Here is a 26,968-nt window from a genome sequence, read left to right as displayed (position 1 = left end):
TCTCAAACTCTTCCAAAGTCCATGAGAAATGCAACCAATACTGTTTTGGTGACGTGCTCGAGCCTGACCCCAGACTGAGAAGGGGCCAGGTGTCTTTCTCCGGGTGGCAAAATCAGGGCTGCAAACAGAGAGTTAGTTTAATTTCTAGGCTGCCAACCTTTCATTGCCCTCTTCAGCTGCACTTAGAAGAGATCTAAATCTGCAGCAATGCCTTGAACTCCTCCGCCAGGTAAATTCCTCATATCGATCGCTCACAAAGCTATCCATAGGACTGGATGACACATCAGGAAGCAGGGAATCGGTGAAAACATCTTGCAAACCCCTTAGGGTTGAAGTAGCGGAACGGACACGTTCTTCAGCCTTATGGCGCTAGATGGCGCTCTACAAAGAAGCAACATTGGCGCCTAGGAAGCAGGTACGGTACAGCGGCGGCAGAGCTACTCTAGGAAAGCGGGAGAGTCTGGACTGAAACGAGATGAAACGATAGAGCGTTAGTCTTCCCAGAGGATTTATAACGACCCGGCTGTCTACAAGGAGTGTAAATCCTTCCATGCCTCACTATCCAGTCAGCGCTGAAGAAGCGCTGAAACGTCTTTAAAGAAAAACGGGAAAGTCTAGTTGCCTCCTAAAAAACAATAGCACCTTTGGGAAACCCATGACCTGGATGACTGAGAACCTCCATAAACCGATAGAGTATTGGATTGCTAGAGCGGACTTAGAGAGAGAGAGAGACAGAGAGACAGAGAGAGAGAGACTAGGAGGCGAAGGGCGGAGGAACTTCCTCTTCCGGCTCAACTAAAAGAGGGGGATGGCGTCGGCGGAGCCTCTTGTGCCGTATCAAGGGATCGAAGCGGCTCCTGGGAGGTGAGTGGAGGGAAGGTCGGAGGAGAAGCCGGGAGCAAATCAGGCCCTTTGGGTTCCTCCACGGTGTATGAAGCAGAGGAAGCAACGAGGCTGAATCATGTTCGCTGCTGCTGCTGCAGCAGCATATTCTTTCCATTCCCATATTTTATTCCTCTGGGGCTGCGCGATTTAAAACCGCTGCCTGTGATTTTACCAATGGGAGATTTAAAAACTGTATATATATATATATGTATATGTGTATATATATACATATATACATACATATATATATATAGTTTTGTTGTATTTGTGCTGATAAATAATCTAATAAATCTAATATGTGTGTGTGTGTGTGTGTGTGTGTGTGTGTGTGTTATATTTATATATTTATATATTTCATGTTTCTTAACCGCCCATCTCCCTCAGCCTTCATGTATCGCTTGATTCCTTGTGGTTTTTATTGACGTGCTGTTTTCCTGGCAAGGGCAAAAAGGGGTGTTTTAAGTGTTTTAAGTCTTCCCTAGGATTTGATCCCCATTTCATCTATCATGTTAGGTTAAAAAAAAAATTGGAGCGAATGCAATTCCGGGGCATTTTGCACACGGAAGCACACATAGATTGTCTACCTATATAAATTCATGGGTGTGTATTTCTGTGTTTTGAAGAACAGAAGAACAGAAGTTGGAAGGGACCTTGGAGGTCTTCTACTCCAACCCCTGCCTAGGCAAGAAACCCTACGCCACTTCAGACAAATGGCTATCCAACATCTCCTTAAAAACTTCCAGTGTTAAGAGTATTTACAACTTCTGGAGGCAAGCTGTTCCACTGATTGATTGTTCTGACTGCCGGGAAATTTCTTCTTTAGTTCTAGGTTGCGTCTAGGTTGCTTCTCTCCTTGATTAGTTTCCACCCATTGCTTCTTGTCCTACCCGCAGATGCTTTGGAGAATAGCTTGACTCCCTCTTCTTTGTGGCAACCCCTGAGATATTGGAACACTGCTATCATGTCTCCCCTAGTCAGAGGTTGATCAGGCAAACCGGTAGTAGCGTAGTAGCGGCGGCGGGAGGCTCTGCCTACCTACCCGGACACTAATGTGCATGCACAGAAGCGTCGTGCGGGAGTGTGCGTGGGAGCGCATCCGAACCGGTAGTACAAAAATTGACAACCCACCTCTGCCCCTAGTCCTTCTTTTGACTAAACTAGATATACCCATTTCCAGCAACCTTCTTTATATGTTTTATTCTTTAGTCCCTAATCCTCTTTGTTGCTCTTCTCTGCACTTTTTCTAGAGTCTCCACATCTTTTCTACATCGTGGTGACCAAAACTGATTGCAGTATTCCAAGTGTGGCCTTACCAAGGCATTATAAAGCGGTATTAACATTTCACGTGATCTTGATTCTATCCCTCTGTTTATGCAGCCTAGAACTGTGTTGGCTTTTTTGGCAGCTGCTGCACACGGCTGGCTCATATTTAAATGGTTGTCCATTAGGATCCCAAAGATCCCTCTCAGTTACTACTATTGAGCCGGGTGCCACCTATATTAGCAACCCCCAAACCTTTAGGCACCAGGGACCGGTTCCATAGGGTAAGGTTTTTCCTCAAGGCTGGAGGGAGAATAGTTTTGTGTACTGCCTGCATTGTGCAAATGGGGCTTTACTTGTCTGCGCGGCCCAGTTGCTGATATGCCACGAACTGGGGATTGGGGACCCCTGACCTATACTATACCTGTGTATTGGGCTTTTCTTGTCTAAATGTAGAACCTTACTTTTTTCACCATTGAATTTCATTTTGTTAGATAGTGCCCAATGTTCAAGTCTGTCAAGATCCTTCTGTATCTTAAGCCTGTCTTCTGGAGTGTTGGCTATGCTTGCTAGTTTGGTGTCATCTGCAAATTTGATGAGTTCCCCATTTATTCCCTCATCCAAATTATTGATGAAGATGTTGAAGAGAACTGGGCCTAAAACAGAGCCTTGGGGTACTCCACTGCATACTTCCCTCCATGTAGATGCAGTTCCATTGAGGACTACACGTTGAGTGTGGTTGGTCAGCCAATTACAAAACCATCTAGTGGCAATGCTCTCTAACCCACATTTTTCTATCTTATCAAGTAGTAGGTTGAGGTCTACTTTATCAAATGCCTTACTGAAGTCCAAGTAAATTATATTCGCAACACTCCTCTGGTCCAATAATTTTGTCAAGAATACAATAAGAATGCAATAAGATATGTCTGGTACAATCTGTTTTTGAGAAACCCATGATGACTTTTGGTTATGACTTTGTTTGCCTCTAGGTGTTCGTTGATTTGTTGCTTATCTTTTTCAAAATCTTCCCAAATATTGAGGTCAGGTTGATAGGTCTGTAGTTTCCTGGATCTAATTTTTTTTCTCTTTTTTGAAGATAGTTCTGGTAGTTCCCCAGTGGCTCCAGGATCTTTGAAAGATATAGTTCATTGGTTCTGAGATCACTTCTGCCACTTCCCTTGGGGTGTAATCCACCTGGTCCTGGTGATCTGAACTTCTCTGGGGTGATTAGGTGTTCATGTACCTATTTTAACTTTTCTTCCTAATCTGTTTTTACGGTTCCACCACAAATGCGCGAACGACAAAAGCGCGTCTCACTAAACCGCGGTGACAAAACCGCGTGACGAAGGAGCGACGAATGAGCCCTGAAGCGCGCCGACAACAGCGCGCCGACAGAAGCGCGCTGTAACCTAACCCCAAACCTTACCTTAAGTTAAATCGCGCTTCTGTCGGCGCGCTGTTGTCGGCGTGCTTTTGACATCGCGGTTTTAGCGCCGCGGTTTTGTCGGCGCGCTTATGACGTTCGCGCTTTTGTCGGGTCACGGTTTTTACAGTACTGTTTTTGATAGGTTGGACTGTTTTTTCCTTTTATGTAAAGACGGATGCAAAAAATGAGTTAAGCTGTTAAGATTTCTCCCTGTTGGTTATCACATTCCTGCCACTTTCTCCCATTAATGGACCAATTGTTTCCTTGCCTTTTTTCTTGTTTTTTTATATGTTGAAAGAAGGGGTTTTTTTTGTTATTTTTGAATTTTGTCGCAAGCCTTAGTTCACTTTGAGCCTTAGCTTTCCTCACTTTATCTTTGTAGGCTCAGCTACTTGCTGATATTCTGCCTTAGTTATGTGTCCCGCTTTCCACTTTTCATATTTGTCTTTTTTCTTTCTTTCAATTTATCAGAGAGTTCTTTATGCAGCCATGCTGGTTTCTTTTGAAAACTGTTATTTTTCTTTTTTACTGCTTTTGTGCTAGATTGGGCTTTTATAATCTCACTTTCCAAAGTTTCCCAAGCTTCTTGGGTTGTTTTCCCTGTGAGGATTCTCAACCATGGAATCCTTCCCAAGCTCTCTCTAAGTTTATTGAAATTATCTCTTAGAGTCCAAGGTTCTAGTTTGACTTTGTTCTATTGATTGCACTTCTATAATGTTGAATTCCAATGTTGCATGATCACACACACACATCCCTAAGTACATCCCTAAGTATCTTCCATCATTTCCTCTCTGTTAGTGAGAATTAAGTCCAATATGGCTGATCCCCTATAGAGCCAGCCATGACCCCATAGGAATCTGATGACGGCCATTAGAATATTAAAGGACGTGTTTTTGCACAGGAACAGGAAGCTCAAGTGCAAAACCCAAAGAAGGTATAAAAACCCACCCACTCTCAACTCCCTTTTGTCAGCTGTCCCAGAAGTGCTGTTGGTTGTGTTTATCATCAAACTTTCTTTCCAATCAGCTTCCATTTTATTTTATTCCTGTCTTGGACCTGAATCACATGGATTTTTCTTCCCACAGGTGATGAGCTCCGGCGTGAACCCAGATTGAGAAGGGCCTTTCCTCTTCCACAGCCCTTTCTCCAGGTGGCAAAGTCAGAGCTGCAAGCAGAGGGTGAGTTCAAGTTCCAGGCTGCCAACCTTTCATTCCACTCTTCAGCTGGAAAACTGCACTTCATTCAACACCCCCACTCCCAACAACTCCAGATAGAGACATAATTAGCATATTTTCAGGCTTGCTTCACTAGATGAAGTTGTAACACAACACCATTGCGATATCCAACAGTGGGGGCGGAGCTGAGCCATCTCAAGCATGTCAGCCAAACGCCCATTGCTGTTCTGGGTTGCAGTGCACACATGTGCACCAGCCACCTGGTCTTCCGGTTTCTAATGCACGTGCGTACGGGAAGACCAGCTGGCTGGCCGTTTTCTAATGAGTTGCTCTTGTAGTTTCCGTCACGCGTGTGTATGTGCATTTTGGCATTTGGTGCCTTTTCGGTGCGTGCATGCTCCCATTTCGGCACTTGGTGCCGAATAGGTTAACCACCACTGGGCTGAATTCTAGAAGGCCCACAAGGTCCTTCCCAGCTCTATTCTGAATGTGAGATGTAGGAAATTTTTAAAAACCTTTATTCTTTTATATTTCATACCTGACCCATTTCCCTCAGTCTCTTGATTCCTTGACATATTATTGTCATGTTGTTTTCCTGGAAAGTGAGGAGTCTCGTGGGTAAAATGGATGAGTTAAATCTTGCATCGGATTTGGGCAACATTTCGTCTGTTAGCGTCCCCACATTTCTAAATTTAGGTTAAAAAATTGTGAATGCAGTTCTAGGATGTTTTGCATACTGAAATGCAGATAGATTTTCTACATAAATTATTATTTTTTGTTTCGGTATGCATATATTGTGATTTTACCTAAGCCAAAAAAAGAATTTTTTGATTGAGTTAATATTTGAACTAGGACAGGAGTTTGCAACCTTAAAAACAAAGAGCCATTTGGACCAGTTTCCCACAGAAAACAAAACACCGGGAGCCACGAAACCCGGGCGGGTATGGTGACTCACTCCCATCCGATCACATGACACCCCCAGCCACGCCTACCCAGGTTTTGTGGCTCCCATGTTTTTTTTCCCATGGGAAACAGGTGTGTGTATGTGTGTGTGTGCCTTTCTCTCTCATCTCTTTCTTTCATCTCTCTTTCTCCCTTTCCCTCCCTGCCCTCTTTCTGTCTTTCTCTCTCCCCCCTCTCCCCTTCTGCCTCCCTCTCTCCCATCTTTTCCCTCTCTCTCTCTTTCTCTCTCCCTCTCCCATCTCTCTCTATCTCCCTCCCTTCTCCCTTCTCATCTCCCTCTTTCTCCCTCTCTTTCATCTCTCTCCTCATCTCTTAATCCCCCTCTCTCCCTCTCATCTTTTTCTTTCTTTCTTTCTTTCTTTCTTTCTTTCTTTCTTTCTTTCTTTCTTTCTTTCTTTCTTTCTTTCTTTCTTTCTTCCTCTTGCTGTCTTTTTCCTTCTCTCTCTCTTTCTCTCCCTCCCTCTCCTCCACTCCCCACCCCCACTTCCCAACCCACACATCCAGGGAATAACTGTAAGGGAATTCAGCCACGTTCTCTCTGTCTCTGGAAAGATACAGAAATAAACTTTGGGTTGAAAAGGTGTGACTGTCAGGCTGTTCCATCACAGTGCCACTTCGATTCCCATATGCACTTAGAGAAACATCATCACAAGCAGCTGCACACTCGCACAGGCACGCATATGCATCCTGCAGCTGGGTCCAAAGTGGCCAGAAAATGTAGTCCCTGGGCGCCCCCGAACACGCTTGGTAGGCAAAGTAAGGGACAACCCCTCCCCAACCCCATCACCAAGGCTTTTGAATCCTTGCAAAACTGGAGAAAGGCAGAGAGAGGGGAGCAGACAGAGCCGAATTGAGCTGAATATCTCTCTGCCCCCCCTCCTATCTCTCCCCTTCCTTTCTGTCTCCCCCTCTCCCTCTCTCTCTGTATTGGGTCTTCCCCCCACCACATGCCAAAAAGAAAGCCAGCTGAGCTTCTCCTAGACTCCCCCCTATCCTTTCCCTTGCTCCCTTCCCTCTACTCCCCATTCAATGCCACTTCAGGATAGAGGAGCATGCACTAGAAACGCGTGTAGAGCTGACGTCGGAGCACGCCTTCTGACCCTCCGTCATTCGGCCCACAAACTCTCTGCGCTCCGCCAGGCCTGGATTGCTGAGGAGGAGGGAGAAGCAGCCGTGATACCTCCGCTCCCCCACCCCCAGGGCCCCAGCGATTGCTGCCCGGCTTCCACAAAGTCACGCTGCATTTCAAAGGCAGCAGCTCGTGGTGGAGGTGCCGAACAGCGGTACAGCTGCGAGAGCCAGGCCAGCCCTCTCCACCATCTGACTTGCCAATGGGGGCGCTTCTGCTGGGCCAGAAGCCGCCCCTCCCGCCAGGCTTTTGTGCTCAGTGCTTGGCTGGGGAAGGGGAGCGCTTCCGCACGCCGCCCCCTTGTTTATCTTGGCCCCACCGATGAGGGAGGAGCAAGGCCAGGTTTGGGGAATGGCCCCCACCCTACAAGATCTGCCGCCGCTGTTCTCTCCCTGCCCTTTTTGTTGGCAGCAACAGAAAATGTAGACGAAAGCGGAATGCTGTTGCCACGCAAATGCAAATACAGGGGCTCTTTGTTCCCGCACTAAGGCTCCATCCATCATGACTGTAGTGACCAGGGCAACACCTCTTTCATCCCTCTGATGTGACAGGACCACAGGGAGCCTCAGCTGAGGGGTGAAAGAGCCGCATGTAGCTCCGGAGCCGCAGGTTTCCAATACCCGAACAAGTATCTGGTAGTCTTCTACATGGCAAATGAATAATAATGTTAAAGCTGAAACTATAGGACTTTGATGTTTCTTCCTTTATGGTAATATATGAGAGTTGGGTGTTTGTTTGTTTTTTGCTGCTTTCACATCATTTTTTAGAACCTCTTCTGTAGGTGTGGCCTGCTTTGTGGGAGTAGCTTGCCGGCCATGTGACTGGGTGGGAGTGGCTTGCCGGCCATGTGACTGGGTGGGCGTGGCCAACTTGTAAAATGTGAAACTTACTTAACAACACTCTTGCTTAACAACCAAAATGTTGGCTCAGAAACTCTGGCATTTGAAGCACACAAGTCTTAAAGCTGTCAAGTTACAAGACCCTTGCACCCCATAACCCTTAGAAAAAAAACCCCAGGGGTGTTCAAACCTGACAGCTTTAAGACTTGTGGACTTCAACTCCCAGAATTCCTCCTCTGGCTCTTCATCTTGATGATGTGCGGACGGGTGGGGGGAGGGATCTGGAACCGGTTCTAAATGGCACTGTAGATTTGTGGAACCTCTTCTATAGAAGAGGTTAGAACTGGCAGGAACCCACCACTGTTTCACATGTCCTACAACAAATTTTTAAATAATAATGAAACTAATTTATTAATATGAATCTTACAGACAAGGAGGATGCCAAGAAGAGCACTCTGGACAACAGAGAATGAGAAGCAACCTTAAAATGCAAAACAAACCATCAATCAACATTTTTCCAACTTTCTCCAGAAGTGTCAAAACACTTCTTCCTCAGTAAATGAGAGACAGGGGAGAGAATAATAAGAACAAAGTTTTCAGCAGGAAAAAAATAAGAGTATGTGGAACTGAAGCAAACATTACCTAAGAAGTCAAGGGAGATAAGATTGGAATAACAAAAAAGTGGAAATACCGGGAAGTGAGTGGAAGGGAAAAGGTTCCTTGGACAGCCAAAATGGACAGGTATGAATGAAAATCTATGATGAAGGAAAGAATGGCTTGAATCAAAGAACCTCCAAGTAACAGATCAGAAATATTTTTGGCCTCCTCAAGAGTCCAAGAATAACAGTGTGGAAAAAAGCTCACAGACTGCCTATTGTGGGAATAACACAGATTACAGATCTCAGCTGATATGGAAGATAGGATCCACCCAATGAAAAACCAAACGAATATTTGGAGTGCGGCAAGAGCTTTACTCAATAACTCTTCCTCATGATTCATGGAAGGACCCATATTGAAGACAGGCCCTACCAGTACTCCCAATGTGGCAAAAGATTTAGCATGCAGACACAAGAGGACTCACACTAGGGAGAAACATTTTGAATGTTTGGATTGTGGGAAAAAGTTCACACGGAATTCTGAGCTGGTGGTACACATAAGGACTCACACAGGAGAGAAACCATATGAATGTCCAGATTGTGGGAAAAGTTTCACACAGAATTCTGACCTGGTGATACACAAAAGGACTCACACGGGAGAGTGTCCGGATTGTAAGAAAAGTTTCAGTCAGAATTCCAATATGGTGGCACATCAGAGGATTCACACAGGAGAAAAACCATATGAATGCCCAGTTTGTGGGAAAAGTTTCACTCAGAATTCCAGCCTGGTGGTTCACCAGAGGACTCATACGGGAGAGAAACCATATAAGTGTCCAGATTGTGGGAAAGGTTTCACTCAGAAATCCAAAGTGGTGGTACATCGGATGACTCACACAGGAGAGAAACCATATGAGTGTTTGGATTGTGGGAAACGTTTCCAGCAGAATTCCAACCTGGTGATACACCAGAGGACTCACAAAGGAGAAAAACCCTATGAGTGTCCTGATTGTGGGGAAAGTTTCGGTCGGAATTCCCACCTGGTGGCACATCAGAGGATTCACACAGGAGAAAAACCATATGAATGTCCAGTTTGTGGGAAAAGTTTCTGTCAGATTTCCAGCCTGGTGATTCACCAGAGGACTCATACGGGAGAGAAACCATATAAGTGTCCAGATTGTGGGAAAGGTTTCAGTCAGAATTCCAATCTGGTGAGACATCGGATGACTCACACAGGAGAGAAACCATATGAGTGTTTGGATTGTGGGAAACGTTTCCAGCAGAATTCAAAGCTTGTGATACACCAGAGGACTCACCGAGGAGAGAAACCATATGAGTGCGTTGAATGTGGGAAAGGTTTCAGTCGGAATTCTGACATGGTGATACACTGGAGGACTCACACAGGAGAGAAACCATATGAATGTCCAGAGTGTGGGAAAGATTTCAGATATAGGTCTAGCCTTATAAAGCATGTAAGGTTACATATAGGGGAGTAACCAGTCAACTACCCAGATTGCAGACAAACATTGTTTTGCACAAAATTCCTCCCTTATCACACACAAGAAATTGCACTTGTGGCAAAACCTGATGTCTGTAGAGAAATCTTGAGTTTTGTTTCTTATCTCTCGTTTGTAACCCAACTGAGCAATTTACCATATAATTTCTTGCATGGTTTTTTTTAGTGAAAATCTGCCCTGTAGCACTGTATGGCACTGAATGCTGGGCAGCAACAACAGGGACCCAAAGCTAGATCCATGCCATGGAAATGCGAGTGCTAGGTTGGATATTGGGCTTCTCCGTTCTTGAACACTTCACAAATGACACTATTAGACAGCATTTTGGTGTGGCAGCAATTAGAGAAGGTGAGAGAAGGCCAACTCCACTGGTATGGCCATGTCCAGAGAGGAGCACCGTCACACCATGGCCAAGACTTCCTGTCAATTAGAAGTCAATGGCTGGTGACATCGTGAGCATCCAAAACAGAGATGGCAAGACACCATCAACAAAGATATGCAAACCCTGTGCCTGTGCCCTGGAAACACACCTTACCATGCAAGGCAGCGTTCAGTGATGCAAAAAGCGAACCCCGAATCTGTGGGAATACACTAGAAAGAAGATTCTTTTTAGTGAAACATGTCTTATGATCAAACATGAGAAGAACAGAATAGAATCTGTATTAGGTATGTTTGCCGCCTTGAGTTACTTCAACATATAATAATGGGAGATATAAATACATACATCCCTCTTTATGTATTTTTGTTCAGTAAAAAAATGTATGGGGCACACCTAACTCATGACTTCACACGGTTTAGAGCAATAAAACCTTAATACAGAAATCAATCAACCCCATCAATTGCAAAGGGCAAAATGCAAAGCCTCCACGGTTAAAATCTAGTCCTGCAAATACAGGGCACTTCTAGCAAGGTTGATGGTATTTTGATGATCTGGGAATCCCGAAAAGGTGATTCTTGCTTTTGTTCGATTTTGAACTTAACCAGGCCTCCAGGCCTAACTAATTTTGTTCATGTCAGATGCCATTCTTGCTCAAAACTGGTTATCTTTCTCCTTGCAAGGAGTCAAAGTGGAGAAGTTAACCTCAGGATTAGTGGCATATAAATTTAATAAAAACCTGGTTCCAAATCAAGCAACTCTTCTTATCCCCAGTCTTTAGGGGAAGAGCTGGAGCTTTCTTATTTTACACAAGACCAGGAGGATAAATGCTTCCCAAACTCCATGGGGAAGGGTGCTTCATAGGGCAGGGTTTGGAACAGGAAAGAGACGCTTCCAAGCTCCCATCAGATGGCAATATTTAAAGCAAGGGCCTAGCAGGATGTCCAACTTATCTGGCCTGGTAGAACATATGGATGCAAAAATAATAAAGATGGGACAATAATGACAGCTGTCTTGGTGGTCTAGTGATTAAAATGCGGTGATGCTGGCTGACTCTGTCCACTGCCTTGAATTCGATCCTGATGGTGCTTGAGGTTGAGTCAGCCTTCCATCCTTTTGAGATTAATAAAATGAGGACCCAGATTGTTGGGGACAATATGCTGACACTCTAAACCGATAGTGGTATAAAGCATTGTGGTGGTATATCGGTATAAATGCTATTGTTACAATAAAGAAATCGCTTTAAAGGTGATGGCCAGCATGTTGAATTGCACCATAAACCAATCCAGTGCAGCTCGCACGATAAAGATGTTACACAGATAATCTAGGGACTGCCATTACGATGAGTGTTGCTGCCTTCTGGACCAGTTGAAGTTTTTGGATGGCCCAGGGTAGTAATCCAAACAGGAGGTGACCGAGGCAAGAATGACCCATTGTGCAAGTCCTTTCTGGTCCAGGATAGGATGCAATTGGTGCACCTAATGAATCTGCTAACCCCCTTCCCTGCTCAAGATTTCCTCAAGTAGGAGCTGGGAAAAACGGCCTGAAAAATGACCCCCCAAAACAGCCGAAAACAACTCAAAAAATGCCCCGAAAACTGGCATTTTCGTGTCTATGGAGCAGAGATGGGATTCAAGCAGTTGTTAAAATTCAGCACCAGTTTGGCAAACTGGCTAATTCCACCACTGGCTGACCCCGTCACCACTTGTTTTGGGGCCATTTTTGGCCATTTTCCATCCATTTTTGGGCTGCTTTCAGGCTGTTTTCCATCCATTTTCTGGGATTTTCTTTTTCAGCCCGTTTGAAATTTTTCAAAATTTGAAAAAGAAAATTTTCTTTTTCAGCCCATTTCCAGGCTGTTTTCCAGATGTTTTCGGACTGTTTGGAGAGGGCTTCTTGGGACCATTTTCCATACTGTTTTCGGGCTGTCTTTGGCAGTTTTTCAATCTGTGTTTGGTCCATTTTCCAGCTGTTTTGGGGGCTGCTTTAATGCTGGTTTTGTGGCCATTTTCGACCCCGAAAAACAGCCCAAAAAATGGCCCAAAACACAGCCTGGAAAAAGGCCCGAAAACATCCCAAAAGGTGGGTGGAAAACGAAGACTTCAAATTTTCCATTACCTCTCTTGAAGCTGTACAATAATCTGGATTTGAAAGGGGAAGAGGAATTCCATATCAGAAACCAAAGAGCTTCAGTTTTCATGCTTCACCATCAATCTCCCCCCCTCCCTTCCGCCTTCCAGTCCTTTTTGGAAATTTGGCATGACTGTCTCCTTCACTACTGCCCTATCCTGCCCTGATCCCTACACAAAGAAGTTAATGAATGTTTACTTCACCCCTCCCCTGCCCCTCCCCCCATTTTTTCCATGTGGCTTGTTCATTGACTGGTATGAGGGAATTGTTCCTCCTATGCCATCTTCAAATCAACAAGAGACAGTGCCTCAGATGTACCGGTTTCCACTGGACTATTGTTGGGCTTTTGTTAAGCATTTTTGAACCTAATAAATAATTTCCAAAGTCTCTAGCTTGGCCAAAGTGTTCCTTTTGATATCCATCTAATAGTATTTCGTGACCGGACAAATGCGTGCACGACAAAAGCGTGCCAACGAAACCGCGGCGATAAAAGCCGTGACATCATAAACGCGCCCAGAACGTGCCAACAAAGCCACGCCCACAAAAGCGCAATTTCAGTTAAGGTAAGGGTTACGTTCAGGGTTAGGTTTAGGGATTACAGTTAAGGTAAGGGTTAGGTTTAGAGTTAGGTTTAGAACTTGCGTTTATTACTTGTTTGTTGAAGGCGCGATTTTGTTGGCGTGCTTCTGCACTCATTCGTCGGTGCTATTTAGAACTCGCGGTTTTCTCACCGCGGTTTTGTCAAGCGCGCTTTTGTCGAGTGTGCATTTGTCGGTGAACCATAGTATTTTTGTTCTGCGAAGGCTTCCATTGTTGCAGAGAAGGTGGACTTTATAATGGTAATTTGAAGTCTCGCATGCCATGTTGCCATACGATTTCTTTTTAGGAAGGAAAAAAAAAGCAGGGACAAGGCTTTTAAAGCCTTTTCCTTCATAAAATAAACAGTAATTACATAGTGATCAAGGGCTGAAATGAAGAACAACACCTTTTAAAATCTTTAATTAGAAAACCCCTGCTGGTTTTAAGGTTTAAACTTAAGCTTTATGCTTTGAGAAACTTTGATAGAGATTTCTTGCGGGGAGAAAAAATTAATCAGCCAAGGTTTTTTTTTTAAAATGTTACACTAATTTTATATTGTATATTGCTTTTAATAACAGCAACAAGCTTACTTGAAGCAAAACATAAAGTAACTTAAAGCTAAAGTTCCCCTTGCACATATGTGCTAGTTGTTCCCGACTCTAGGGGGTGGTGCTCCAGGGGTGAAATGCTACCGGTTCTGTCCAGTTCGCTTGAACCAATAGCAAAAAATGCTAAGGTTCGCCCGAACCAGTAGTAAAAAAAAAAAAAGCTTTAAAAAGTGAAAAAATGGTACCATGACACTCAGCTGTGCACTTTTTAAAGTATTTTTTACTACCTATTTGCCCGAACTTGCAGGAAAAAAATGCTTTAAAACGTGTAAAAAGGTTGGCCACGCCCACCTGGTCACATCACCACCAACAAGCCACACCCACAGAACCGATGGCAAAAAAATTTAGATTTCACCACTGTGGTGCTCATCTCCATTTCAAAGCCGAAAAGCCAGCACTGTCGAAAGACATCTCCGTGGCCATGTGGCCGGCATGACTAAACGCCAAAGACGCACGGAATGCTGTTACCTTCCTGCCAAACATGGTTCCTATTTTTCTACTTGCATTTTTACAAGCTTTCGAACTGATAGGTTGGCAGAAGCTGGGACAAGTACCAGGAGCTCACTCCGTTACGCGGTGCTAGGGATTTGGACTGCCGAACTGCCGACCTTTCTGATTGACAAGCTCAGCATCTTAGCCATTGAACCACCACGTCCCTATTAAAGTAATTTAGGATGAGCCTAATTCCTACAATTTCAAATCCAATGAGCCATTTTCAGAAAGTAGCATTTTTATTATTTTACTTTGGCATAGATAGTACAGGAGAGAGCAGTGAACCATGATATAGTGTTGCCTCTGTTTATGCAAACAGGTCGATCAACCAACATCAGTGATAATGACTGATAATTTACCAAAGTTGTGCGCCAGTCATGACACCTGAGCCAAGCCTAACTTAATATAACACAAATCCCGGATTGAAATGGGTCAGTGAGGTTCTTTATTGGAAAATGAGGGAGAAATTGAGACTAATTTGCTCCGCAATCTCCATAAAAAGTAATAAACTATTGGGGGCATCAGTTTAAAAGTAATAAACTTATGCCCCCAATAGAGGTTGTTTCGTTCCTTTTGAGAAGCTGAAGATAGGGGATGTTTCAAAGACTCTGGAAAATTACCTGCCATATTAAGACAACAAAAACAACATCATTTTAGTCAAATTAAAAAAAAAACTTGCAGAAACTTCAAATGTAAGCAAAGAAGAATTTCTGATAGCAACTGCTGGCAGAGATGAAGATAAAAAGCATTGAAGGTAGCAAAAATACCACTCCTAGGGATGTTGGTTTGCAGAAAGGGAGGCCTATTGTCAGTAGACAGCTCATTCCATGTTTCCATTCAAGTTTTCAAATATATGTTTGAACATTCTGTGAATCTGACTGGAGGAAGTCACGGATGGGAGCTTCTTTCTAAGACTAACTTTTTAAAAGCTGATGCTTTTAAAGGCTATTATTAATACCTAACATCTTAGGATATTTAGATTCAGATGAAGTCAATTGAGATGCAAGTAGGTAAATGCAGTATTGGTAATACTGGGCTAATAGGCAATAGAATGAAGAATTTATAAAAAATAAAGAGGAGTCTGGTATATGAAAGACAAACAATAGAAAGGAATCATACAATACAAGAACAATTAAGAAAAAAAATACCAACAGCAAAATTAAAACTAAACCAAACCAAAAAAATAGAAAAAAGACCCATTACATAAGATGTTCTAAATTACAATATTAAATATCTAATATGTACACTAACGATACACATATCAATGGTTTACAAAATATATCCCTTGCTTAATATGCAAAATTAATACAAAAAAAGGATAGAAATTACGTAACAATACCACAGTATTATTGTAAAATATCATGAACTTTGCATAGAAGAATAACGTATTGCTTCATTCTTTTATTAGTTTAAAATACTGTATTTTCCAGAACAAAGAAATTACACATTTCCAAAAGACAATCCTTAATGTTTGGAATGATATCACTTTTCCAATTTTTCAATATAATTCTTTTTGCCACCCCTCCCCCTCCATGTCTGGAGCAATCACAATTCCTCATAGACAGTCAGATTCCTCAGTTTTGGAACATAATTTAGCATCACATTAAGATCTTTTAGCTGGATTGCATTCAAGAAGTTCAGTATTATTGAGCAAGGCCACAGTATTTAATTGTTTAGTTACTTTTCCAACCATGATTTCACTCTGAGACCGTGGTGAAATTCAAATTTTTTTTACTACCAGTTATGTGGACGTGGCTTGGCGGGCGTGGCAGGGAAAGGATACTGCAAAATCCGCATTCCCTCCCCACTCCTGCGGGAAGGACATTGCAAAATCTCCATTCCCGCTCCACTCTGGGGCCAGCCAGAGGTGGTATTTGCTGATTCTCCAAACTACTCAAAATTTCCGCTACTGGCTCTCCAGAACCTGCTGAATTTTGCCCCTGCTCTGAGAAAATCCAAACGGAGCTGTTTGAAATGAGATAGGGGAAAGAATACAGTTTTATGCCTTTCCCAGAAAAAAAAGCCTTTTAATATGCCCTTTAATTAGGGTTCCATACTATACATAAAGAGAATAGAGGACAATTCCTGTGATTGAGAGGACTTTGTGTCTATTTTAAGGGCAAGAATGATCACGGTTCAATGACAGAGCATGGATATTGCATATGCAGGCAAAGCAGAGCTGAGGAAAACGTCTGTTGAGATCATTGTGAGCTTCTTCTCATAAATTATGGTCCCTGAAGGTGTGAGATTAGTGATCCTTAGATGCCTTTCTATATTTTTATTTATAAAGCATGTTTCTATTAGAGTCTTCCTTCATTAGATCTCCTGCTCAGGATAATCTGTCATTAAGAGAGAGAGAGACAGAGAAAGAGAGAGACCCAAGCACAGATCCCTAAAAAGGATCTTAATTTGACCATTTTTGACAGGCTTTTTCAAACTTACAAACCTAAAATGTGCGGACTTCTAGAATTGCCCAGACAGTTTTCTGGAAGTTAAAGTCTACACATCTTAAAAGTTGTCAAATTTGAAAAACACTGATCTATCAGAACATCTAACTCAGGGGTATCCAACCTTGGTAACTTTAAGACATGTGGACTACAAAACGGGCCAAAAAAGGGGCGGGGGCAGAGCCAGCCAGTGGTGGGATTAGCCAGAACCGCCTGTATCCCACCCCTGTCTTTGAGGCAAGGGGACTGGAGGTGGGGCTGGGTGTGATGAGTGACATCAAGTTGGCCACGCCTACCCAGTCACATGACCATCTGGCCACACTTACCCAGCCAGTCATTAGGGCAGAGTACCTGTTATTAAATTCTTGTAATGCCACCACTGGTAGGGAGTCAGCAACCAACCCCCACACCAGAAGAATGAAATATTTGGGGACTATCAAAAGAGACAAAATATGACATTTCCACAAGGGAGAAATGAAAAAAAAAATTATTAAGGGAGCCAGAAACCAGCACCATTTCCCCTTCCACAAGTAGAAATTGAAGAGGCCAGCTTTTAGAAATGTTGATTTGGTAGTCCATTCAGAAAGACTGGGTCAGACAGGAAACTCCAAATAAGCAATTAGACAAGCCAAAAGTTGACAGGATGAGCTCAGACAAGCACCTAGGATTTGCATTTCCCCTTTCGCCTATAGAGCCAGCCATGACCCCATAGGAATCTGATGACAGCCATTAGAATATTAAAGGACATGTTTTTGCACAGGAACAGGAAGCTCAAGTACAAAACCCAAAGAAGGTATAAAAACCCATCCACTCTCAACTCTCTTTTGTCAGCTGTCCCAGAAGTGCTGTTGGTTGTGTTCATCATCAAACTTTCTTTCCAATCAGCCTCCATTTTATTTTATTCCCATCTTGGACCTGAACCACATGGATTTTTCTTCCCACAGGTGATGAGCTCCGGCGTGAACCCAGACTGAGAAGGGCCCAGGTGTCTTTCCTCCTGCATAGCCCTTTCTCCTGGTTGCAAAATCAGAGCTGCGAGCAGAGGGTAAGTGGTACTCCCAAGCTGCCAACCTTTCATTGCTCTTTCTTCCCTTGAAAACTGCACTTTATTAAAGTAGGGAAAATTTGTTTGTGTCCAGATAAAAAACGGAATGAGGTGTATTTTCAGGCTCACGTCACTAGGTGGTGCTGTAACACAACACCAGTGCCCAGAACACTGTGGCTGAGTTGCGACATCCAACAGTAGGGGGCGCAGCAGGGGGGGGGAAGGAGTTAAAACTAGTTAATATTGCTAGAAAGGATGTGGAGAGGAGACAGGCAGAGGCACTTTCTCCTCCGGCTGACCCATGGGACGATGGAGGCGTGGAGAGTGGTTGTTGTGTTCTTCCCAGGGTGGAAGCAGCAGCTGGAAGGTGAATTGAGCATAGGTAAGAGGAGAAGCCGGGAGCAAGTCGGGCTCCTTGGTTTCCTCCACGGAGTAAAAGCAGAGAAGCAACAAGGCTGAAACATGTCAGCTGTTGCATGTTCTTTCTCTCCCCAAATGTTATTACATTTATGCCTTATAATTTAAATCTGCTGCCTGTAATTTTCTGCCGGGAAATGGGCGAGACTAAAATTGAAAGGCCTGGGGACTAAACCATAAAGAACGGTTGCAGGATTTGGGTATAGCTTAGTCTACACAAAAGAAGGACTGATAGCAGTTTTCCAATATTTGACAGATTGCCACAAAAAGAAAAGGGCCAGTTTATTTTCAAAGCATGAGAAGGCAAGACAAGAACCAATGGATGGAAAACGAATCAGTATTCCAGTATTTGAGGGGCTGCCCCAAAGAAGAGCGGGTAAACTTATTTTCCAAAGCATTAGAGGGCAGAACAAGAAACAATGGATGGAAACGAATCAAGGAGAGAAGCCACCTGGAATTAGGCGAAACTCCTTAACAGTGAGGACAATTAACCAGTGAAACAGCTTTGCCTTCAGAGGTTCTAGGTGCTTCATCACTGGAAGTTTTTAAGAAGAGGCTGGACAGTCACTTGCTTGAAACAGTATAGGGTCTCTCGCTTTAGCTGGGGGTTGGGCTAGAAGACCCACAGGGATCCTTCCGGCTCTATTCTGAATAAGAGACCTAAGAGATTTTTTAAAAATCTTTATTTTTTTACACTTATATCTGCCCATCTCCCTCAGTCTCTTGATTCCTTGATATATTATTGTCATGTTGTTTTCCTGGAAAGCGAGGAGTCTCATGGGTAAAATGGATTATTTAAATCTTGCATTGGATTTGGGCATCGTTCCATCTGTTAGCGTCCCCACATTTCTAATTTAGATTTTTTTTTAAATGAATGCAGTTCTAGGATATTTTGCATACTGAAATGAACATAGATTGTCTACCTAAATAAATTCTTTTTATTTAGGCATGCATGTCTGTTTTACCCAAGCCAAAAATGTGATTGAGTTGAATGAATCATAATTAAGAATTAAAACTAGAACTTTGCTGTTTTTTTCTTTCATGGTAATATATGAGAGTTGGGTTTTTTCTGCTTTCACATGTCCTGCAGCAGATTTTTAAATAATAATGAAACTAATCCATTAATATGAATCTTACAGACAAGGAGGATGCCAAGAAGAGCACTGGGCAACAGAGAATGAGAAGCAGCTTTAAAATGCAAAACAAGCCATCAATCAACATTTTCCCCCCTTTCCTCCAGAAACTGTAAACACTCTCCTCTTTCCTCAGCAGATAAGAGACAAGGGAGAGAATAATAAGAACAAAGTTTTGACCTGGAAAAAAATAGAGCATGTAGAATTAAAGCAAACATTAACTGAGAAGTCAAGAGAAATAAGACCCAGATAAAGAAACAGTGGAAATAACTGGACGTCAGTGGGAAGGAAAAGGTTCCTTGCACAGCCAAAATGGACAGGTATGAATGCAAGTCTTTTGGCGAAGGAAAGAATGGCTTGAATCAAAGAACCTCCAAGTAACAGATCAGAAATATTTTTGGCCTCCTCAAGAGTCCAAGAATAACAGTGTGGGAAAAACCTCAGTGCCTATTGTGGGAAAAACACAGATTGAAGATCAGAGCTGATATGGAAGAGAGGATTCACCCAATGAAAACCCATACAAATATTTGGAGTGCGGCAAGAGCTTTACTCAATAACTCTTCCTCATGATTCATGGAAGGACCGATATTGAAGACAAGCCCTACCAGTACTCTGAATGTGGCAAAAGATTTAGCATGCAGACACAAGAGGACTCACACTAGGGAGAAACATTTTGAATGTTCGGATTGTGGGAAAAGGTTCACACGGAATTCTGACCTGGTGGTCCACAAAAGGACTCACACGGGAGAGAAACCATATGAATGTCTGGATTGTGGAAAAAGGTTCACACGGAATTGTGACCTGGTGGTCCACAAAAGGACTCACACGGGAGAGAAACCATATGAATGTTCCGATTGTAGGAAAGGTTTCACACGGAATTCTGACCTAGTGATACACAAAAGGACTCACACGGGAGAGAAACCATATGAGTGTCTGTATTGTGGGAAAAGTTTCAGTCAGAATTCCCACCTGGTGGCACATCAGAGGATTCACACAGGAGAAAAACCATATGAATGTCCAGTTTGTGGGAAAAGTTTCTGTCAGAATTCCACTCTGGTAGATCATCAGAGGACTCACACAGGAGAGAAACCATATAAGTGTTGTGATTGTGGGAAAGGTTTCACTCACAATTCTAGCCTGGTGGTACACAAGAGGACTCACACAGGAGAGAACCTATATAACTGTTCGGATAGTAGGACACATTTTAGTCAGAATTCCAAGTTAGGGATACACCAGAGGACTCACACAGTTGAGAAATCTTATAAGTGTCCGGATTGTGAGAAATGTTTTACTGGCAATGCCAACCTGGTGATTCACCAGAGGACTCATACAGGAGAGAAACCATTTGCATGTTTGGATTGTGGGAAAAGTTTCAGTCGGAATTACAACCTGGTGGAACATCAGAGAACTCACACAGGAGAGAAACCATATGAGTGTCCAGATTGTGGCAAAAGTTTCAGTCAGAATTCCAATCTGATGAGACATCGGAGAACTCACACAGTAGAAAAACCATATAAGTGTCCAGATTGTGAGAAAAGTTTCCAGGATAATTCAAACCTGGTGAAACATCAGAGAATTCACGCAGGAGAGAAACCATATGAGTGTCCAGATTGTGGGAAAAGTTTCAGTCAGAATCCCAACCTGGTGATTCACCGGAGGATTCATACAGGAGAGAAGCCATATGAGTGTTTGGATTGTGGGAAAAGTTTTAGTCGAAATTACAACCTGGTTGAACATCAGAGGACTCACACAGGAGAGAAACCATATGAGTGTCTTGAATGTGGGAAAAGTTTTAGTCAGAATTCCCATTTGGTGATACACCAGAGGACTCACACAGGAGAGAAACCATACGAATGTCCGGATTGTGGGAAAGATTTCGGTACTAGGTCTAGCCTTATAAAGCATGTAAGGTTACACATAGGGGAGTAACCAGTCAACTACCCAGATTGCAGACAAACATTGTTTTGCACAAAATTCCTCCCTTATCACACACAAGAAATTGCACTTGTGGCAAAACTTGATGTCTGTGGAGAAATCTTGAGTTTTGTTTCTTTTGTTTCTTTGTAACCCAATTTAGCAATTTATCATATAATTCCTTGCATGGTTCTTTTTAGTCAAAATCTGCCCTGTAGCACTGTATGGCACTGAATGCTGGGCAGCAACAACAGGGACCCAAAGCTAGATCCATGCCATGGAAATGCAAGTGCTAGGTTGGATATTGGGCTTCTCCATTCTTGACCACTTCACAAATGACACTATTAGACAGCATTGTTTCTTCTTTGCCACCTTGAATTATTTCTACATATAATAAAGGGGGATATAAATATTTATGTATTTATGTATTTTTATTCAGTAACAAAATGTATATGGGAACCCAACTCTCATGACTCAATAGGGTTTCAGCAATAAAACTTTATTACAGAAACCTATAAACCCCATATGTAGGAGGTGGCAAAATGCAAAGCCTCTGAATTTACATTGTATTTGCCCTGTAAATACAGATGACTTCTACTGAAGTTGATGGCATTTTGATGATCTGGGAATCTCGGAAAGGTGATTCTTGCTTTTGTTTTGTTTAGAAGTTAACCAGGCCTCCAGGCCTTACTAATTTTGTTCATGTCAGGTACCATTCTTGCTCAAAACTGGTTATCTTTCTCCTTGCAAGGAGTCAAAGTGGAGAAGTTAACCTCCAATTTGCGGCATATAATTTTAATAAATGTTAACAAAAATGTGGTTCCAAGTCAAGCAACGCTTCTTATCCCAGTCTTTAGGGGCTCAGCAAGAACTTTCTTATTTTACACAAGACAAGGAGGATAAATGCTTCCCAAACTTCATGAGGAAGTGTGTTCCATAGGTCAGGGTTTGCAACTGGAATAGAGACACTTCTTAGCTCCTATCAGCTGGCAATATTTAAGGGAATGGTCTAGCAGGGTGTCCATCCTATCTGATCTGGTAGAACAGATGGATGCAAAAATAATAAAAGTGCAGTAATGACAGCTGCCTTGGTGGTGTCATGATTAAAGTGCAGTGATGCTGACTGACTTTGCCAACAGCCTGGAATTCAATCCTGATGGTGCTTGAAGTTAAGTCAGCCTTTCATCCCTCTGAGGTTAGTAAAATGAGGGCCAATAATTGGAACAATATTCTGACACTGTAAACCGAGGGTGGTGTAAAGCACTGTGTGGTGGTATATAATTCTAAGTGCTATTGCCATAATAAAGAAACGGCATAAAAGATGATTACAAGCATGTTGAATTGCACCTTAAAAGAAACAAATGAGCAACCAGCCATGCCCCCACCCAGTCATATGACCACCTAGCCACGCCCATCCAGTCACATCACCACCTAACGATGCCCACAAAGCCACGTCCACAGAACCTGTAGTAAAAAAAATTGAATCCGACCACTGGGTATAAAGCAGGGGTCACCAACCTTTCAGACCTCAGAGACCACTAAATTCATAATTTGAAATCCCACGGACCACTAACATGATTTTTAAAAATTTCTCATGGACCACAAGGGGTACATGGACCACTGGTTGGTGATCACTAGTATAAAGCACTATGGGGTGGGGTATATAATTCTAAATGCTATTGTTGTAATAAATAACTTAGGTCATTAAGGGAGGACATCATGTGATTTGGATATGGGAAGAGGTAGGAGTCCCAGGGAAGCAGGTGAGAGTTATGGGCAAGTGGGTGGTCTCCAGGCCTGTTGCTTTCTGGGCCTGGGAGAGGAATTAACAATTAACAATTAAAGCCCAGGACTCTTTAGGTCACCTTTCAAGAAACTTCCGCCCTCCAAATGTTTTTTTGCAAGCCGCCTGAGAATATTCCATGCTGGAATCTTAACTCCTCTGGAAATGGGCTCCTCACAGGAATTCTGCCCTCCAGTGAGATTAGATAGAAAATCAATATCTGGTATCTAGATGCGTTTGGAAGCAATGTGGGGTTGGGCTGTGAATTCAACGTTTCCCCTCCATATTTCATTCTTTTATTAATGGGATGAAGCTGGAAATTGTTTAAAGCTGATGCAGCAGCTGGTAATCTTGTGAAGCTAAATAGGATCAAACTTCACTCTTCAAGCTTCCCTCAGTTGCAAAGTTAGTTTTGGGGAGATATCCTGCACCCCAAGATGGAGAACTGGCTGGAATAATCTTTGCTGATCCCATAGGGAGGTGCACTTTCTTGTTGCCTGATGGCACATTGTATTCCCCCCATAGATGCTCTCTCTTGTTTAGTTCTTGGAAATGAAGCTCCAGGCTCCGTTGCAGTGGTGATGAGGACATCCCTGCCTGACCCCAAAGGACAGACTTGGGGATAGATCATCCCCGAGAAAAATTATGGATATAGTCCAGGAGTGGGTTCCGTGTAGGCACTACTGCCGGTTCGCTCATGTGCACGCTTAAGGCTAGCTGCACGCGCATACGCAATGCAATTAAATGAAAAACAAAATTGCACCGCAGATGGCACCTCCCAGGGAAGTGGTTCGGGGGTGTGGCAGGCTTTGGTTGTTGTTGCCAGTTCCAGTGACCTAAGCCGCCAAAGGACTGATGTCCTTTAATAGTGGAAAAACATCATATAAGGGACAGAATGTGCCTGTTTTCAGTCTTATGCCACCAGATGGAGCTCTAAGACCACACTGGAAAACCTCCACTCTAATAGCGGCGTTGATGGTGGCTGAGATCCGACAAGCAACGGGAGAGATAGAGTTAAAACCACCGAATATTGCTAGAAAGGGTCTACACGGGAAAAGAGACGGGGAGAGGAACTTCCTCCTTCGGCTCCCAGAGGAGCCGTGCAGGGTGGCTGTCTGGCTTTTCCCATGGTCCAAGCAGCAGCTGGAAAGTGAGTCATGGTCAGGTCGGACAAGAAGCCGGGAGCAAGTTAGGGCCGCCTGTTTTCCTCCTTTGTGTAAAATCAGAATAACAACTGGGCTTCGGCATATTCTTTCTCACCCCGGGATTTTATTCCACCGGTGCTGCAGTCCTTAAAACTGAAGACCACATTTTTTTTAACTGGTGGGTAGATTTAAAAAGTCTCCTTCAAATTAAAATTAATTCCTTGGGTATTTTACGGACATGTTTTTTTCTTGGCAACATTAGGAGACTGATCTGCTCCTGGTCTCTTCTGGGATTTTACTTTCTTTTACTAGCAAGAATAGGAATAAGAATAGAATTAGGAATAGGATATGGAATAGAATAGACACTGATTGGAAGTTTTTCCTTAATTCCAGGTTATTTCTCACCTTGATTAGTTTCCATCTCTTGTTTCTTGTCCTGCCTCCTGGTGCTTTGGAGAATAATTTGACCCCCTCTTCTTTGTGGCAGCCTCTCAAATACTGAAATCACGTCACCCCTAATTCTTTTTTTCTTTAGACTGGCCAGGCCCAAAACCTGCAGCCGTTCTTCATATGGTTTAGTCTCCAGGCCTTTGATCATCTTAACTGCCCTTCTCTGAACTTTTTCCAAAGTCTCAACCTCTTTTAAGTAGTATGGTGACCAAAATTGGTTGCAGTATTACAGGTGCGGTCTTACTAGGGCAGTGTTTCTCAACCTTGACAACTTTAAGTCCTGTGGACTTCAACTCCCAGAATCCCCAAGCCAGCTGGCTGGGGAATTCTGGGAGTTGAACTCCACAGGACTTAAAGTCGTCAAGGTTGAGAAACACTGTACTAGGGTTTTGTAAAGCGGCACTAAATACTTTGTGCACACTGAAGTGCACATAATTGTTTACATAAATTATTTATTCTGTATTTCTGTGTGAATAGATACATACATACATACATACATACATACATATATATATGTATGTATATGTATATGTATATGTATTTAGTGTCACAACCTCTAGTATGCCCAAATATGGGAGGAAGCTTACTGCTTCCTATCTCTGTCTATCGGCTCGTCACAAGAGACCATCCAGACAGAAACCCAATATTTTTACTGTTGCCTTTGTTACATTTGTGTGCATTTGTGCTGATAAATAAATAAAGGGAGACTAGTATAGATCTATTTCAAGCTATTTAGCTCTCATCATCTAATCCCAGTAAGGGTATGGCTAGCTGATGAGAGCTAAATAGCTTGAAATAGATCTGTACTAGGTCTCCCTTTATTTATTTATCAGCACAAATACAACACACACACACACACACACACACACATGTGTGTGTGTGTGTGATTTACTTACCATTCTTTTTACAAGGCTTTCAAACATTTCTTTGAAAAGGGTCTTAGTTTTGTTTAACAAATGCAGGTAGCTTCTTTTTGTGCTCCTTTTTCTAGGTCCTGCTATGTATGTGTCTCACTCACATTGACTTAATGTAAAAACTCTTCTCCTTCTTCAGCAGATGAGAGACAAGCGAGAGAATAACAAGAACAAAGTTTTGAGCTGGAAAAAAATAAGAGTATGTGGAACTGAAGCAAACATCATTACCTAAGAAGTTAAGGGGGATAATATCGGAATAAAGAAAGTGCAAATAATTGGAAGTCAGTGGAAGGAAAAAGTTCCTTGGACAGCCAAAACGATGAAACAAAATCTGGTGAGACACAAGAAGACTCACACTGGGGAAAAACAATTTGGATGTTCAGATTGCGGGAAAAGTTTCACTTGGAATTCTGAGCTGGTGATCCACAAAAGGACTCACACAGGAGAGAAACCATATGAGTGTCCGGATTGTGGAAAAAGTTTCAGTCAGAATGACAACCTGGTGAAACATCAGAGGACTCACACGGGAGAGAAACCATATGAGTGTCTGTATTGTGGGAAAAGTTTCACTCAGAGTTCCCACCTGGTAATACACCAAAGGACTCACACGGGAGAGAAACCATATAAGTGTTGTGATTGTGGAAAATGTTTCTCTCGAAGGTCTAGCCTGCTGATACACCAGAGGATTCACAAACGGGAGAAAGCGTATGAATGTCCAGATTGTGGGAAAAGTTTCCAGGAGAATTCCCACCTGGTGGCTCATCAGAGGACTCACACAGGAAAGAAACCATATAAGTGTTTTGATTGTGGGAACGGTTTCTCTCATATTTCTAGCCTGGTGGTACACCAGAAGACTCACACAAGAGAGAAACCATACAAGTGTCATGATTGTGAGAAAAGGTTCAGTCTGAATTCCAACCTGATGAAACATCAGAGGACTCACACAGGAGAAAAATCATATGAGTGTCTTGAATGTGGGAAAACTTTCAGTCGGAATTCCTGCCTGGTGACACATCAGAGGAGTCATACAGGTGAGAAACCATATGAGTGTTCAGATTGTAAGAAAAGTTTCAGTCAGAATTCCCATCTGGTGAGACATCAGAGGACTCACACGGGAGAAAAACCATATGAGTGTTCGGATTGTGGGAAAACTTTCCAGGATAATTCCAACCTGATGAAACATTGGAGGACTCACACAGGAGAAAAACCATATGAATGTCTTGAATGTGGAAAAAGTTTCAGTCGGAATTCCAGTTTGGTGGTACACCAGAGGACTCACACAGGAGAGAAACCATATGAATGTCCGGATTGTGGGAAAGATTTCAGTACCAGGTCTAGCCTTATAAATCATGTAAGGTTACACATTGGGGAGTAATCAGTCAAGGACCCAGATTGCAGACAATTATTGTTTTGGACAAAATCTCTGCCTAATCAGATATAAGAAATTGCACTTGAGGCAAAATTTAGACACAAGAAATTGCACTTGAGGCAAAATTTCTGTAGAGGACTGTTGAAATTTGTTTCTTGTTTTGTTTGAATGCCAGTTGAGCAGTTTACCATTTAATTTCTTTCATGATTCTTATAATGAAACATCTCTTATTATCAAACACACGTGGGGTGGGGTAGAGTGATCTATATTAGGTATGTTTGCCACCTTGAGTTATTTCTACATATAATAAAGGGGGGTATAAATTTGTATGTTGTTATGTATTTTTATTCAGTAAGAAAATGTATATGGCAACCCAACTCAT

At 42.8% G+C, this 26,968-nt stretch overlaps 2 protein-coding genes across 3 annotated transcripts in view; both read left to right on the top strand.

The window, feature by feature from the left end:
- The window catches only part of LOC106548132 (uncharacterized), a 29,049-nt gene extending 7,712 nt beyond the window's left edge, over positions 1-21,337 (top strand). The window contains exons 3-4 of the mRNA XM_087711744.1: positions 8,752-9,747; positions 19,662-21,337. Coding sequence (XP_087567870.1) covers positions 8,752-9,747; positions 19,662-20,940 — 2,275 coding nt within the window. The 3' untranslated portion in view covers positions 20,941-21,337. The remainder of the gene's footprint in view (positions 1-8,751; positions 9,748-19,661) is intronic.
- On the top strand, positions 752-26,968 carry LOC148047672 (uncharacterized). 2 transcript variants are annotated; one of them, XM_087711722.1, is made up of 4 exons: positions 752-864; positions 4,657-4,749; positions 17,361-17,461; positions 25,357-26,968. In XM_087711722.1, the coding sequence occupies exon 4, from the start codon at positions 25,537-25,539 to the stop codon at positions 26,590-26,592; it is 1,056 nt and encodes a 351-aa protein (XP_087567848.1). In that variant the 5' UTR covers positions 752-864; positions 4,657-4,749; positions 17,361-17,461; positions 25,357-25,536; the 3' UTR covers positions 26,593-26,968. The 2 variants fall into 2 exon arrangements, 1 of the variants encoding a protein (XP_087567848.1); XR_015696164.1 differs by lacking the exons at positions 752-864; positions 4,657-4,749; positions 17,361-17,461 and adding an exon at positions 23,738-23,858 and having other exon boundaries at positions 25,357-26,673; positions 26,706-26,968.

Source organism: Thamnophis sirtalis, unplaced genomic scaffold (genome assembly GCF_051295495.1).
Source record: "Thamnophis sirtalis isolate CommonGarterSnake01/CBP01778 unplaced genomic scaffold, rThaSir2_p1.2 scaffold_3, whole genome shotgun sequence".
Lineage (NCBI taxonomy): Eukaryota > Metazoa > Chordata > Lepidosauria > Squamata > Natricidae > Thamnophis > Thamnophis sirtalis.
Note: the sequence above shows the minus strand (reverse complement) of the source record. Positions and strands in the feature narration are given on the sequence as shown.

Excerpts from the sequence above, each read along its gene's own strand:
- LOC148047672 (XM_087711722.1), top strand. The coding sequence starts at position 25,537 with ATGAAACAAAATCTGGTGAGACACAAGAAGACTCACACTGGGGAAAAA.